The 16,921-nt window shown below is 42.9% G+C and overlaps 1 protein-coding gene across 1 annotated transcript in view; it reads right to left on the reverse strand.

Annotated features, from left to right (window-relative positions):
• Positions 1-16,921, reverse strand: part of LOC132515211 (transmembrane protein 51) — a 202,555-nt gene that overhangs the window by 73,388 nt on the left and 112,246 nt on the right. The window contains exons 5-6 of the mRNA XM_060141381.1: positions 13,694-13,803; positions 10,366-10,602 (exon numbers count right to left, since the gene is read on the reverse strand). Coding sequence (XP_059997364.1) covers positions 10,366-10,602; positions 13,694-13,803 — 347 coding nt within the window. The remainder of the gene's footprint in view (positions 1-10,365; positions 10,603-13,693; positions 13,804-16,921) is intronic.

Genomic DNA, 16,921 nt, shown 5'->3' on the forward strand with positions numbered 1-16,921 from the left:
GGAAATACAGGACCACAGGCCGGCTCTATCTAAGGCTGCTGGGAGCACCCTCGAAGTCCATGGCTCAGAGCCCCCTCGAGGGCGGGCCCCCCTCCAGGGGTCTAGGTCTACACGTGGGGCGCGGAAGCTCTCCATCAAAGGCAACGTTGGTAAGAGCCCGAAAGTAGCTGCCAGGCCTTGGCCTCCTCAGAGCAGGTACCCGAGAGGCCGAGAAAGAGAGCGGGGCCCGGAACCCCCTCCCTCTCGGTCTGATGCGGCCAGACTGTTGGCCAGGCCTTTCCCACCTCAGGGTGCACTGTGGGCCTTTGTCCTGTGATTTTTCAGATGTCAGGCCTCAGTACTCGCACAGGGACACGTTTATTGGGGCATAAATGCCACGCAATCCGTAGACAGGACAAGAGCTAGCTTGTTTTGATATCAAAATGGAAGTGACAAGGAGAAGGGTGCAATTTCTTTTCTTTTTTTAAAAAATAAATTTATTTATTTTATTTATTTATTTTTGGCTGCATTGGGTCTTTGTTGCGGTGCACAGGCTTCTCACTGCAGTGCCTTCTCTTGTTGCAGAGCATGGGCTCTAGGCGCACGGGCTTCAGTAGTTGTGGCACGAGGGCTCAGTAATTGTGGCGCATGGGCTTAGTTGCTCCGCGGCATGTGGGATCTTCCTGGACCAGGGCTCGAGCCCATGTCCCCTGCACTGGCAGGCGGATTCCTAACCACTACACTACCAGGGAAGTCCTGGGTGCAATTTCTTTGTTCTCCTAAGGTAAGTTTGTCAGATTTAGGGGAGGTAAAAAGGATGTTCACTTAAAATAGGATTTCAGATAATGAATAATATTTTAGTGCAAGTGTGTCCCATGCAATATTTGGGACACACACTAAAACGAAATTCTAAAATTCAAACTTAACTGGGTGTCCTTACTTTATCTGGCAACCCCACCCTAAGAGAGTTCCTAAACTTCAGTCATTCATATACCACTTTCACTATTTTTCCCATGTCTCTTGGCTAGCCCCACTATAATTTCTCAGCATTTTTCGTAGAAGCAGCTCCCTTTTTAAACTTAAAAATGTGCATTAAATTAAAAATAACTGTTATAAGAGTAAATAGAGACTCAGTATCTTAAATAAAAATAATCCCTCCAAAAGAAGAAATACAGGAATTTCCCTGTTTACCATCAGACCAGGTTGCGGGCATCACATTAAAAAAAAAAAAGATTTGGGGGGAGGGAGTGGGCATGCCCAGGTAATGGGGTTCGGGCGTGGTGACATGGCCACCAGATGGCGCTCACAGCCTTTGGTCTTGGTTTGTGTCCTTGGAAATCTTGTCATTATTACTCTGGTAGAATTAACAGAAGCGTCAAGGTCTCACAAGTTTTCTGACTCGTTTCATGCACCATCATGGTTCAGAGTCGATGACATTTGGGGCAGTTACACTTACTTTTTCCCTGGGGCACCTGAGACATTACTGGGGGGCGGTCTATGCTAGAAGTTGTGGGAACACAGGCCACTCTGCCCCTCACTCTCCCCAAGGCTATACTTTTGTATATTTGTGCTTTGGAAATTTTGAGTAAAAAAATTCTTTCACATCTTACTTTTCTCTGTTGGGGGGAAATACAACTTTTCCATAAAAGGTCCTTGGAACACTGAAAGTGTTTGTAAGCTCTTCTCAGCGTAATGCTTTTATTTACATGATACCAGAGATAGAACACACAGAGACAAACTTCCAGAAGGGAAAACATACGCTCCCCTCTAAGACTCCAGTGCTTTTGACAGATTTAAAATATTTCAATCTAAGCGTCAGAGTTTTAGGATTTCGGATTGCTGGAAAACTCCAAAGAGTCTTCAAACCTCTTTGATACTTTTACTACCCAAATAAATATCCATATTGTTTGTAATTGGCATAAATTCCAAGATGTTTAATGTCGGTTAAGCTGTGTAATAAAATGGGCACTGAATCATAAGAAAGTTAATAGTGCTAGGAGGAGTGATTGTTTCAAGATAATAATTTGGCTTCTAATTAGCACAGGCATATAAGAGCACACAGAGGTAAGAAATTTCTAGTGATATTGTAGCGGATCGAAGATTTTTGAGAGCAAATCATTATGCACACACCTTCGGGGACCAGGGAAAACACATAAAGTAATCAGAACAATAAATCAACCTGCCATGTGGCTTACGCTTCTGGTGGAATGCTCTGCAGGTAGTAGAATAGTTAAGAAACTAAAATGTCAGTGGATGAAACTCGATTTGAGTTCAAACCAGTGGAGCCTCTGGTTCATATATGCCTTGTTATAAAATATTCTCCTTCAGTTATAAGTGAAGCTCCAGTGGTAGGGGAGGCAACAGCATGATGCATCAGTGTAATTATTTCTAGATAATTTCTTTGTAAAAAAAAACTTTTTCCCCCAGATATCGGCAGCCACTTTAAATAATACTCAAATTGTGACTTGCTGATATTCAAAGATATGTGGAAATTATATAATATTATATGTCAAATATATTTCAATTATAAAAAAAAAGGTATGTGGGGAATTCCCTGGTGGTCCAGTGGTTAGGACTCTGTGCTTCCACTGCTGGAGGCCTGGGTTTGATCCCTGGTCAGGGAACTAAGATCCTACAAGCCGCGTGGTACGGCCAAAAAAAAAAAAAAGGTATATGGGAATAATTCAGCCTCGTCCATGTACCTGAAAAAGACATGTCATTTTCTCAGGCAAGCTCTGAAATGGGAGAATAACTGAAAGGAATATTTCAACAAAATTGGGCTCAGTTCAAGAAAAAGATGCTCATTAATGTGTCAGCTACATGTCAAGGTAGCTGTTTGCACTAATAATTCCTATAGGACCTGTTACTTTCATTGTTTTTTCAAAACCAGGTTCGAAGGAGAGTCATTAGTTCGTTTAAATATTAGAGCATGTGTTTGTTTACTTGTTTATTCTGTCTCCCTCACTAGATCATAACAGGGGGAAGGATCATGTCTGTCTTGTTCTCTGCTGAATTCTCAAAGCCTGGAAGAGGGCATGGCATGGGATAGACAACCCCAAAATATTTATTTGAATGAATGGACGGATGGATGAATAAAGAACAAACAAACAGACACGGTCCTAACAGAGTTCTAGAAGGTTACTGGGCCCAACCTTTGCCTTCATGGATCTTACAGTTTCCTGCTAGAATCTCCTAGGTTCACCATATACAATCTGTGTCCTTTCTAGAGCATCATTTCTAGGACTGAGACTGTGTACTTAGCATCGGTTACAGAAGGGAAAGACAGTAAACAGAGAACAAGAGAACCAAGGCCCCCAAGCACTGACTACGGTTTTTTTTCTCTCTTTTTTTAAAATGTTTATTTGTTTATTTCTTATTAGTCACCCATTTTATACACATCAGTGTATACATGTAAATCCCAATCTCCCAATTCATCACACCACCATCCCCACCCCCTGCCACTTTCCCCCCTTGGTGTCCATATGTTTGTTCTCCACATCTGTGTCTCAATTTCTGCTCTGAAAACTGGTTCATCTTTACCATTTTTCTAGGTTCCACATATATGCGTTAATATACGATATTTGTTCTTCTCTTTCTGACTTACTTCACTCTATGACAGTCTCTAGATCCATCCGTGTCTCTACAAATGACCCAATTTTGTTCCTTTTTATGGCTGAGTAACATTCCATTGTATATATGTACCACATCTTCTTTATCCATTCGTCTGTCGATGGGCATTTAGGTTGCTTCCATGACCTGGCTATTGTAAATAGTACTGCAATGAACATTGGGGTGCATGTGGCTTTTTGAATTATGGTTTTCTCTGGGTATATGCCCAGTAGTGGGATTGCTGGGTCATATGGTAATTCTATTTTTAGTTTTCTAAGGAACCTCCATACTGTTCTCCATAGTGGCTGTTATCAACTTACATTCCCACCAACCGTGCAAGAGAGCTCCCTTTTCTCCACACCCTCTCCAGCATTTGTTTGTAGATTTTCTGATGATGCCCGTTCTAACTGGTGTGAGGTGATACCTCATTGTAGTTTTGATTTGCATTTCTCTAATAATTAGTGATGTTGAGCAGCTTTTCATGTGCTTCTTGGCCATCTGTATGGAGAAATGTCTACTTCGGTCTTCTGCCCATTTTTGGATTGGGTTGTTTGTTTTTTTAATATTGAGCTGCATGAGCTGTTTATATATTTTGGAAATTAATCCTTTATCAGTTGCTTCCTTTGCAAATATTTTCTCCCATTCTGAGGGTTGTCTTTTCATCTTGTTTATGGTTTCCTTTGCTGTGCAAAAGCTTTGAAGTTTCATTTGGTCCCATTTGTTTATTTTTGTATTTATTTCCATTACTCTAGGAGGTGGATCAAAAAATATCTTGCTGTGATTTATGTCAAAGAGTGTTCTTCCTATGTTTTCCTCTAAGAGTTTTATAGTGCCTGGTCTTACATTTAGGTCTCTAATCCATTTTGAGTTTATTTTTGTGTGTGGTGTTAGGGAGTGTTCTAATTTCATTCTTTTACATGTAGCTGTCCAGTTTTCCCAGCACCACTTATTGAAGAGACTGTCTTTTCTCCACTGTATATCCTTGTCTCCTTTGTCATAGATTAGTTGACCATGGATGCGTGGGTTTATCTCTGGGCTTTCTATCCTGTTCCATTGATCTATATTTCTGTTTTTGTGCCAGTACCATACTGTCTTGATTACTGTAGCTTTGTAGTATAGTCTGGAGTCAGGGAGTCTGATTCCTCCAGCTCGTTTTTTTCCCTGAAGACTGCTTTGGCTATTCGGGGTCTTTTGTGTCCCCACACAAATTTTAAGATTTTTTGTTCTAGTTCTGTAAAAAATGCCATTGGTAATTTGATAGGGATTGCACTGAATATGTAGATAGCTTTGGGTAGTATAGTCATTTTCACAATATTGATTCTTCCAATCCAAGAACATGGTATATCTCTCCATCTGTTGGTATCATCTTTAATTTGTTTCATCAGTGTCTTACAGTTTTCTGCATACAGGTCTTTTGTCTCCCTAGGTAGGTTTATTCCTAGGTATTTTATTTTTTTGTTGCAATGGTAAATGGGAGTGTTTTCTTAATTTCTCTTTCAGATTTTTCATCATTAGTGTATAGGAATGCAAGAGATTTCTGTGCATTAATTTTGTATCCTGCAAATTTACCAGGTTCATTGATTAGCTCTAGTAGTTTTCTGGTGGCATCTTTAGGATTCTCTCTGTATTCTCTGTATTCTCTCCTGTCATCTGCAAACAGTGACAGTTTTACTTCTTCTTTTTCAATTTGTATTCCTTTTATTGCTTTTTCTTCTCTGATTGCTGTGGCTAGGACTTCCAAAACTATGTTGAATAATAGAGGTGAGAGTGGACATCCTTGTCTTGTTCCTGATCTTAGAGGAAATGCTTTCAGTTTTTCACCATTGAGAATGATGTTTGCTGTGGGTTTGCCATACATGGCCTTTATTATGTTGAAGTAGGTTCCCTCTATGCCCACTTTCTGGAGAGTTTTTATCATAAATCAGTGTTTAATTTTGTCAAAAGCTTTTTCTGCATCCATGGAGATGATCATATGGTTTTTCTTTTTCAATTTGTTAATATGGTGTATCACATTGATTGATTTGCATATATTGAAGAATCTTTGCATCTCTGGGATGAATCCCACTTGATCGTGGTGTATGATCCTTTTAATGTGTTGTTGGATTCTGTTTGCTAGTATTTTGTTGAGGATTTTTGAATCTATATTCATCAGTGATATTGGTCTGTAATTTTCTTTCTTTGTAGTATCTTTGTCTGGTTTTGGTATCAGGGTGATGGTGGCCTCAGAGAATGAGTTTGGGAGTGTTCCTTCCTCTGAAATTTTTTGGAAGAGTTTGAGAAGGAGGGGTGTTAGCTCTTCTCTAAATGTTTGATAGAATTCACCTGTGAAGCCATATGGTTCTGGACTTTTGTTTGTTGGAAGATTTTTAATCACAGTTTCAATTTCATTACTTGTGATTGGTCTGTTCATATTTTCTCTTTCTTCCTGGTTCAGGCTTGGAAGGTTATACCTTTCTAAGAATTTGTCCATTTCTTCCAGGTTGTCCATTTTATTGGCATAGAGTTGCTTGTAGTAGTCTCTTAGGGTGCTTTGTACTTCTGCAGTGTCTGTTGTAACTTCTCCTTTTTCATTTCTAATTTTATTGATTTGAGTCCTCTCCGTCTTTTTCTGGATGAGTCTGGCTAATGGTTTATCAATTTGTTTATCTTCTCAAAGAACCAGCTTTTAGTTTTATTGATCTTTGCTATTGTTTTCTTTGTTTCTATTCCATTTATTTCTGCTCTGATCTTTATGATTTCTTTCCTCCTGCTAACTTTGGGTTTTGTTTGTTCTTCTTTCTCTAGTTCCTTTAGGTGTAAGGTTAGATTGTTTACTTGAGATGTTTCTTGTTTCTTGAGGTAAGCTTGTATAGCTATAAACTTCCCTCTTAGAACTGCTTTTGCTGCATCCCATAGGTTTTGGATAGTCGTGTTTTCATTGTAATTTGTCTCTAGGTATTTTTTTGATTTCCTATTTGATTTCTTCAGTGATCTCTTGGTTATTTAGTAATGTACTGTTTAGCTTTCATGTGTTTGTGTTTTTTACGGGTTTTTCCCTGTAATTCATTTCTAATCTCATAGGGTTGTGGTCAGAAAAGATGCTTGATATGATTTTAATTTTCTTAAATTTACTGAGGCTTGATTTGTGACCCAAGATGTGATCTATCCTGGAGAATGTTCCGTGTGCACTTGAGAAGAAAGTGTAATATGCTGTTTTTGGATGGAATGTCCTACAAATACTAATTAAATCTATCTGGTCTATTGTGTCATTTAAAGCTTGTGTTTCCTTATTAATTTTCTGTTTGGATGATCTGTCCATTGGTGTAAGTGAGGTGTTAAAGTCCCCCACTATTATTGTGTTACTGTCGACTTCCTCTTTTATAGCTGTTAGCAGTTGCCTTATGTATTGAGGTGCTCCTATGGTGGGTGTATATATATTTATAATTGTTATGTCTTCTTCTTGGATTGATCCCTTGATCATTATGTAGTGTCCTTCCTTGTCTCTTGTAACATTCTTTATTTTAAAGTCTATTTTATCTGATATGAGTATTGCTACTCCAGCTTTCTTTTGATTTCCATTTTCATGGAATATCTTTTTCCATCCCCTCACTTTCAGTCTGTATGTGTCCCTAGGTCTGAAGTGGGTCTCCTGTAGACAGCATATATATGGGCCTTGTTTTTGTATCCACTCAGCAAGCCCGTGTCTTTTGGTTGGAGCATTTAATCCATTCACATTTAAGGTAATTATCGATATGTGTGTTCCTATTACCATTTTCTTAATTGTTTTGGGTTTGTTTTTGTAGGTTATTCTCTTCTCTTGTGTTTCCCACTTAGAGAAGTTCCTTTAGCATTTGTTTTAGAGCTGGTTTGGTGGTGCCGAATTCTCTTAGCTTTTGCTTGTTTGTAAAGCTTTTGATTTCTCCACCCAATCTGAATGAGATCCTTGCGGGGTACAGTAATCTTGGTTGTAGGTTCTTCCCTTTCATCACTTTAAGTATATCATGCCACTCCCTTCTGGCTTGTAGAGGTTCTGCTGAGAAATCAGCTGTTAACCTTATGGGAGTTCCCTTGTATGTTATTTGTCATTTTTCCCTTGCTGCTGTCAATAATTTTTCTTTGTCTTTAATTTTTGCCAATTTGATTACTATGTGTCTCAGTGTGTTTCTCCTTGGGTTTCTCCTGTATGGGACTCTCTGTGCTTCCTGGACTTGGGTGGCTATTTCCTTTCCGATGTTAGGGAAGTTTTTGACTATAATCTCTTCAAATATCTTCTCGGGTCCTTTCTCTCTCTCTTCTCCTTCTGGGACCCCTATAATGTGAACGTTGTTGCGTTTAATGTTGTCCCAGAGGTCTCTTAGGCTGTCTTCATTTCTTTTCATTCTTTTTTCTTTATTCTGTTCCACAGCAGTGAATTCCACCATTCTATCTTCCAGGTCACTTATCCATTCTTTTGCCTCAGTTATTCTATTGATTCCTTCTAGTGTATTTTTCATTTCAGTTATTGTATTTTTCATCTCTATTTGTTTGTTCTTTAATTCTTCTAGATCTTTGTTAAGCATTTCTTGCATCTTCTCGATCCTTGCCTCCATTCTTTTTCTGAGGTCCAGGATCATCTTCACTATCTTTATTCTGAATACTTTTTCTGGAAGATTGCCTATCTCCATTTCATTTAGTTGTTTTTCTGGGGTTTTATCTTCTTCCTTCATCTGGTACATAGCCCTCTGCCTTTTCATCTTGTCTGTCTTTCTGTGAATGTGGCTTTTGTTCCACAGGCTGCAGGATTGTAGTTCTTCTTGATTCTGCTGTCTGCCCTCTGGTGGATGAGGCTATCTAAGAGGCTTCTGCAAGTTTCCTGATGGGAGGAACTGGTGGTGGGTAGAGCTGGCTGTTGCACTGGTGGGCAGAGCTCAGTAAAACTTTAATCTGCTTGTCTGCTGATGGGTGGGTCTGGGTTCCCTCCCTGTTGGTTGTTTGGTCTGAGGCAACCCAACACTGGAGCATACCCAGGCTCTTTGGTGGGGCTAATGGCAGACTCTGGGAGGGCTCACACCAAGGAGTACTTCCCAGAACTTCTGCTGCCAGTGTCCTTGTTCCTTGGTGAGACACAGCTGCCCCCCACCTCTGCAGGAGACCCTCCAACACTAGCAGGTAGGTCTGGTTCAGTCTCCTATGGGGTCACTGCTCCTTCCCCTGGGTCCCGATGTGCACACTACTTTGTGTGTGCCCTCCAAGAGTAGAATCTCTGTTTCCCCCAGTCCTGCTGAAGTCCTGCAATCAAATCCCGTTAGCCTTTAAAGTCTGATTCTCTAGGAATTTCTCCTCCTGTTGTCAGACCCCCAGGTTGGGAAGCCTGACATGGGGCTCAGAACCTTCACTCCAGTGGGTGGACTTCTGTGGTATAAATATTCTCCAGTTTGTGAGTCACCCACGCAGCAGTTATGGGATTTGATTTTATTGTGATTGCGCCCTTCCTACCGTCTCATTGCTCCTTCTCCTTTGTCTTTGCATGTGGGGTATCTTTTTTGGTGAGTTCTAGCGTCTTCCTGTCGATGATTGTTCAGCAGTTAGTTGTGATTCTGCTGTTCTCGAAAGAGGGAGTGGGAGCATGTCCTTCTACTCCACCATCTTGAACCAAATCTGACTATGGTTTTAAGCAGAATTATGCACTGAGGCCAAAATTCATCAATGACCAATTGCTTTTTTATCACCTTTGTTGAGATATAATTTATGTACAAGATCAATGGCCAATTTTAAAGTAGTTCTTTAAAACTTAAAAAATTTTTTTTTTCTTTGTTGTATTTAGTTTCAGGAGAAAGGAAGTTGACTGGTAAATCCAGACATTCTGGGTGGAGAATTTTTGGTCAAATTCCTTATAAATGAACCAGCAGCTGCCTTCAGGGTTTGATAAAGGCCTCAGTGTTTGGAACACTATGGGGTTCCTTCTCCCCATCTCCAGCTCTTTCTGGCTGGGTCTGGGTGGGTGTGAGAAGTGGTCACTGAAGCGACAGGAGTTGGGTGGAAATGCAAAGTGGGTGTGAAAGCATGAGGTGTACAAGATGGCAGAGCTGAACTCAAATCACATCACTGCCTCTCACTTGCTGTGCAAGCTGTAACGAGCTCCTGGGCATCTCTGAGCCTGCCTCAGTCTCCTCATCTGTAGAATGGCATGTGCCAGAAGACTGAGGTTTAAATAGCTAATGCGGGGACTTCCCTCATGGCGCAGTGGTTAAGAATCCGCCTGCCAATGCAGGGGACACGGGTTCGAGCCCTGGCCCTGGAAGATCCCACATGCCATGGAGCAACTAAGCCCGTGGGCCACAACTGCTGAGCCTGCACTCTAGAGCCCACGAGCCACAACTACTGAAGCCCTCATGCTGCAACTGCTGAAGCCTGCGCATCTAGAGCCCATGCTCTGTAGCAACAGAAGCCACTGCAATGAGAAGCCCACACACCGTGGCGAAGAGTAGCCCCTGCTCACTGCAACTAGAGAAAGCCCGCGCAGTGATGAAGACCCAACGCAGCCAAAAATAAATAAATAAATGAATAAATAAATAAGCTAATACACCAAAAGTGCCTGCACCAGGGCCTGAGCATGGTAGGCACTTAATCAAATCTAATATTGTTCTTACAAGGCTAGAAACTTGCCAACCCTCCACTCCCTGGATCTGCACTCTTCTCCACCATGCTATGCTCACTGCCCATTTCTAACTACCCGGGTGGCTCTGCCCAGGCTCTCCCTGAGAGCTGTCACCTGTGTTGTGACCCCAAGGCCCCGACCCACTTGTCTCTGAGCCCTACCTGGTCTTTCAAGCTCTGGATCTCTGTCTGTTGGGCATCGTCCTCTTCATGCGGAACCTGAACCTTGGGCGGGATCACCCTCTCCTTCTGCCTGGAGGCGGCTGTTTCCAACAGCTTCTGGCTCAGGTTGGCCACTTCGTTGTGCAGGCTTGCTATCACGGTGTCTTTGTATTTGGATTCAAGTTCAAAACCCGAGAGACGGCTGACTTCTCTTCCCAGCAGCAGAATTATTTCATCCTGGGTGGAGGCCAGATGGGAAATTTACTAGGTGTGGGTCTGGGTATAAGGCTGAGCCCATTTAAAGAAATACAGGAAAAATACGGTATCATTCTTGGGAAGGTGAGGGCAGGCAGGGAGGGAAAAAGCAGACTTTCAAGGCTGTCTCTGTCGCTTGGAAAATCTCACACAGACAAGAATTTGGTTAAAATGAGTACTTGTATATAGACTCCTGTAATGGAGGTCTATACCTCACAGGTACGGAAACTTTCCTTTCCCCGAGAATTATACTTTCATATTAAGAACAACCATCCCACTTGGGAACTTTTGTTGCTAGAAAGTTTACTTATAATATTTTCATTTATAATAGTCAGCCTAGCACACTGGGGACCTAGGAAAGGTAATCAGGAAAACAACATTCTGTTTGACCACATTCTGCCTATAATGAGGGTTATTTTTTTTTAACTTAAAACGTTCTGAAATATTTGTTTTCCCTTTCCTCTCTTCTAGTACTTCCTGCCTCTTTTTGCTATTCATGTATGAATTTGTTCCAGGTGACTGAATCTGGAAAGTAAATGAGACAGGAATGGTGATTTCTTTGCGTGGGCTCATGTAAACTTTCGGCTGGAAAAACAAAATTGCTGCTAGACTTTACCCACAGGTATAATTAACCCTGTCCTCCGTCTCTCCAGTGAAAAAGTTCTGCAGCCAAAGAATTTGTTAGGTTTTCCAAAAAAGGAAAAAAAAATCCCCCAAACTTCTCACCAGAAGTTATCAATAAAATGTCAGAAAAACTGAAGAAGAAGAAGAAAAGTGCCCCAGAGGCCTTTTCCAAAGCAGCCACAGGAGGAGGTAAACGGGCAAGTTCTAGGCCAGCTCATTCCCAGGGGAGCCGTCCAGTCAGCCTCACGACCTGCTAGCTCTGTGACCTGGGGAAGGACAGGGTCTCTCTCGCTCATGAGAAAGCCTGTCTGACATTGCCAACTACTGCCAGGGGCCTTCCTTTGGGTCCTTGTGAATGCTGGTGGCCAAACTTCAAGAGAGAGCATCAGACATGTTCCCTACGCCTGGGCAGTTTCCCCTGTTTCACCCTGTTATGATCAGCCAGGTGCTTATTCATTTTTCATGCAACAAACATTCATCGGGCAGCAGCTAAGTGCCAGGCCCCGTGCCAGTGCTGGAATATAAGAAGTTTGCAGAGGGCAGTGGACAGCCGTGGGTTCTGCTTTCCTGGTGAGGGTCCCCTTGCCCTTCTTGGAGGGAGCGTTCCTCCTTCCATGTGGTCTGGGTAGGACTGTCAGTCATGTGCCCTGCTCCTTCCTGTCCCACCTCCCCGTGTGCATGTGGCCCAAGCTGGTCAATCAGAGATTTCACACATGGATTACAGAGGGAGAGGATCTTGCATTCTTCTGGATCACAAGCTTTAAATATGTAGGCTTGTTTGCCTGAGTTTGTCTTTTCTAACACACAAGGCCAGCCTTATGTAGAAAGCCAGACTCTGAGGGAAACAGAGGGGAGAGATTGGTAGTGGGGAGGTGTTCTGGTGACATCATTCAAGCTCCTGGATCTAGCCATACCTGAAGCTAGCAGCCCTTTAAATTTTCCAATAAGATGAGCTAATAAATGCTCCCCCTCAAGCTAATTTATTTATTGTCACTTGAAGGAGTCCTGGCAAGTCAGGGTATAAATAGCTTATAAATAGAAAAAATTATTTCTATTATAAATAGAAAAAATTATAAATGGCTTATAAAAATTTTCTATAGATAGAAAAATTTATAGTGGTTGCACTATATTTCCAAGTTAAAATTGAGGCAGGTTGAAAAATGGCTACAAATACTTTGCAGCTTTGCCATCCAGTCTATTTCCCCACCCTCTAGTCTGGGCTGGCCCTGTGACTTGCTATAACCAACTGAATGGAGTGGAAGTGATGCTGCATGATCTCCAGGCAAGTTCTTACAGGCTGTGCAGCTTCTGCTCTGGCCCCCTGGGAACCCTGAGACCACCGTGTTGTGATGAAAATCCACATGCAGAAAGGGGCCCACCAGTCCAGGCATCCTGGCTGAGGCCCCAGATGTGGGAAGGAGGCCAATGGAGACCACCAGCCTGGCCAAGCCAGCGGCTGACTGAGCCTGCATGAGTGAGGCCAGGGGACGCGAGCAAAGGAACCTTCCAGGTCAACCCATAGATTCTGGGGAATAATGAATTGCTGTTTTAAGCCACTAAGTTTTGGGGTGGCTTGTTACACAGCGATAAATACAGAATCTGAGCGTGGCTTCTCGCCTTTCTGCAACATTTTTCAGAGTCTGGTACCAGGATGCCTGAGTTGGAACCCCCTGCCTCCTGAAGTTTTGGATTTCCGTGTCTGACAAGAACCCCAGGTAGGTCTGCTCCTCACAAACTCCGAGAATTGCTGCGGGAGCAGGCCCTGGCCCTTAAGGAAAGCGAGATATTATAGACTGCTTCTTTTAGAGTAACTTTCAGGTCGTGTCTAAGCGGGGAGAAATTGACCTGGGCCCTTCCCAGGATGGCTTGAATCCATCTGTTCTGCTCGCATCCCTGCTTTAAACCTCTCTGGTTCTTTAACGAGTCTCTCTGCCCAGGCCTCCCTGACTTCAGTGCTCACTTGCTCCTGCTAGGAACGTGTTTTTGCATCACTGTTCCATCATTCAAGGTTGACCAAGTGATTACTGTGTGGGAATTAGAAGTACCCTCTGAGAAGTTAACCAGACCTAGGTTTGAATCCTAACACTGCTCCTTGCACTGGGCAACCTTGAACACATTACTTAACCTCTCTGAGCTTCAGTTTCCTCATCTGCAAAGTGAGGGTGATAAAATCTATTTTGAAGATGGTGAAGATTAACGAGCTAATAAACGTCAAGTGCACAGGACATGGCCCAGCACACAGTTGGTGCTCAGTACCTTGTAGCTGTAGATGTTATTTGGGATAAAATGAGCAATGGCCAAACCTGGCTGAATGTCTTGGGAGGAAGAGGTGGTTTCTTGGAAGTAGGAAAAAGGGGCAGTCCTTGAGACACAGTGAACAAGAGGCAGTGGCAATCTCTCCATGGTCCCTCTTGCTGCTGTAGCTCTGTCCTTCCCCGAGACCCCTCACCTTATCGTGCTGGGTCAGGTCCTGGTCCACAAAAATTTCTCTGGAGAACCCTGCCCCAGGAATTTCCTCGGCCACTGATTGTTCCGACAGTTCCATGGCGTTGGTCCACACTAACACACAGGGTCGACAGAGAATGCAGAGGAGACTGTGAGTTTCCCCAAAGTCTTAAAGAATATTTTCAGATTAACCTTCACATTCATGAGACTTATGCAATGAAAGCATTACAGGAGTACTGGAAAGGGTAAGAGCTGCCTCATTTCTCTTCCACAGCGTTAACTGCACTGATGCACTGTGATGTGTCTCTTTCCAGATTTTTTTCTATGCCGCATAAGAGCTGATGACCTTAGGCAAGTCATTTACTCTCTCTAAGCCTTAGTTTCCACATATATAATTTAGGATCACTGATAGTCTCTGCTATAAAGGGCTATCTGGAGATTAAATAGAATAATGATATAGAGCAGGGGTTGGCACACTATGGCCCTGTGGCCAAATCTGGCCTTCTGCCTAGTTTTGTAAATAAAGTTTTATTGCAACACAGCCAGTGATTCACTTACATATTATTTATGGCTGCTTCCCAGCTACCAAGGCAGAGCTGAGTAGCTGCAGCAGAGACCATGTGACCCACAAACCCTAGAGTATTTACTATCTGGCTCTTTACAGGAAAAGTTTGCTGACCCCTCATGTAGAGCATTGAGCACTAAACGTTAGCTATATTTTTTTTATTGCAGTCATATCTTTTCAAAAAACAAAAATGGATTTACATGACAGAGATTCTTCTCCAGCTTACTTTTCAGCTAACAATATCAAAAACATCTTCCCATGTCAGTATTTGTAGCTGTACCGGGTTCTTTTCAATGGTAGCTTTGTGGTCCACTGTACAAGTGTGCCAAACGTATTTAACTAGGATCCACTTGACAGACATGTAAGCTTTCCTAATCTTTTTCTTATTAACCCCAATGTTACAAGGGCTGTTTATATGACTTTCGGGGAGTATGGCATTATGTTTGGGGGCCCCACTCTGTATCACATCAGACATCTCGCAATTCACTCACATCAACACTGAATACATGTTTCTTTTTTATTGGTGTAGAAACTTTTGTAAAGATTTCTATCATTCTACTTGTGAGATCACTTGGGCCCAAGCAGCGTATTTTAAATGTCCAAGTGACTATGGTTTCTGGACAGTCACTGCACAATCTTATCTTCTTGTGAAGTGACAAACTGAACAAATTGTTTTCAAAGGTGATGAAACTTTAATGAGTATTAACATTAATGATGAATGAGGCACGCACCGTCATGTTTGTGGACATTCATTCAATCATTTATTCAGTTTGCTTCTGCATTTTTTATTTATGCATTTTAGAGTCAAAGATTCCTGCCCCCCAGCCAGGTCTCAAACCTGTTTGTGGACCCCAGAACCTCTAGTGGACATAGCTGATGGCCTGTGGTGCCCGGAGAACGCACAGCCTTGTGTGTTGAATGAGCAGCCCTGGCCACAGTGTTTCCTGGGGCGCGAGGAACAGAAGGGCCTGGAACTTCAGCAGCTGCCCATTTTCTCTCCCTCCACCTCCCTAATTAGATCCATGATTAGAAAACTTTTATTTGAAGCTCACGGCCCCCATCTGACCCTCTTGGGTCCTGAGCAGCTAAGTCCTAACTGACTACAGCAGCAGTGCCTGATGCGAGCTACTGAATGCAATTTTCAATTTTCTAGTAGTCGCGTTAAAAAGGTAAAAAGAAGAGATGAATTTTTTAACGATAAATTTTATTTAACCCAATACATTAAAAAATATCGTTTCAACACGTAATCGACAAAAAATATGGAGATATTTTATATCCTTTTTCTTCGAGGTATGAAGCCTTTGAAATCTGGGGTTTATTTTACACTGACAGCACATCTCAATTTGGAAACTGAATTTTCAGGAGGAAGACTTGATCTGTTTTCAGATTCCACAAAATCTTAGAGTCGAAAAAGTCGATTCGCCAACTCAACATGTTCCAGACAGACTTCGACCCTTTCGATAACTGGATCAAATATCAGTTTTTAAATTTAAATGAATTAAAATTAAACGTTTGGCTCCTCAGTCGCACGGGCCATGTTTCAGATGCTCAGCAGCTACTGGGGCTGGTGCTGCCATAGCAGAAAGCACAGAACCAGAACATTTTCCCCTTGTTCTCCTTCTTCCTGACCTAACAAACACCTCCTTTCCTGCCAACATCTATAACTGGGTTAGGAAAAAAAAGGAATAGAGAAAAGAGATTAAAAAAAAATCGTCTTCTGGTGCAGGCTTGACTCTAACATGCAGCCTAATTCTGGGGGGTCCCTGTGGTGCATCAAGGATGGTCACAGGCCTGTGGCTTAGTTTCTAAATATTCAGCACAGTCTGTTTGATGCTATATGTGTGCCGGTCATTTAGTTTTCAGGCTGCGGCAGTCAGTTGCCAGAAGCTGTGGTTCCCAGGCCTGGTGTGGCCGGGCAGTATTACATCAGACAGGCTACCGTCCGGAGGCAGCTGTGACTCCTAGAGTCTTCCTGGTGAGCAAACTGAAGGCCAGAAATGGGTTCTTATTGGTAAAAGGGTGGCCTCGCACCTGGTATGCTGAATGCTAGAAATCGGCCCCAACTGGAGGAAGGTACTGCCTGGCCTGTGTCCCCAGGGAGGGCCCCGGGGTCTGACCCTAACTGGGCCCCTGTCCAGTCTCAGCTTAGAGCTCTGGCATCTGATGCCATCTCTAGGGGTGACCCAGGCTGCCTCTGCGACCCTGTCGTGGCTGTCTTGAGGGACCCTTCCCTGAAAGATGATGGCCGGAGGGGAGACTTCATCAAACTTACAGAACAGGCTGATCGATGGGGTCCCTTTACTGGGGAAGGTGTGTTTACTCAAAGTCTTTGTGGGGCTAGAATTTGCTCTGAGACTCGCTTTCCTTACACCCAGGCAGGGAAGTGCTGGAGCAGTTACCCCTCACCCGCCCCAAACTTCTTTACCGGCTACTGTTATTTATCAAAAAGAACCTAAGGGCCATGTATGACAAAACTGGCTTAACTCTAGCTGCTGGATCCTTCAGAGGTCCCAGTGGGGAGAAGCCCCAGGGAGGGTCGGGAGGGCTGGGGCGGTGGGACGGCAGATACGGGGACACAGGCACTTTAAGAATATTACTCAGCCATAAAAAGAAACGAAACTGAGCTATTTGTAATGAGGTGGATAGACCTAGAGTCTGTCATACAGA

The sequence above is a fragment of the Lagenorhynchus albirostris genome, chromosome 2, assembly GCF_949774975.1.
Source record: "Lagenorhynchus albirostris chromosome 2, mLagAlb1.1, whole genome shotgun sequence".
Taxonomy (NCBI): Eukaryota; Metazoa; Chordata; class Mammalia; order Artiodactyla; family Delphinidae; genus Lagenorhynchus; species Lagenorhynchus albirostris.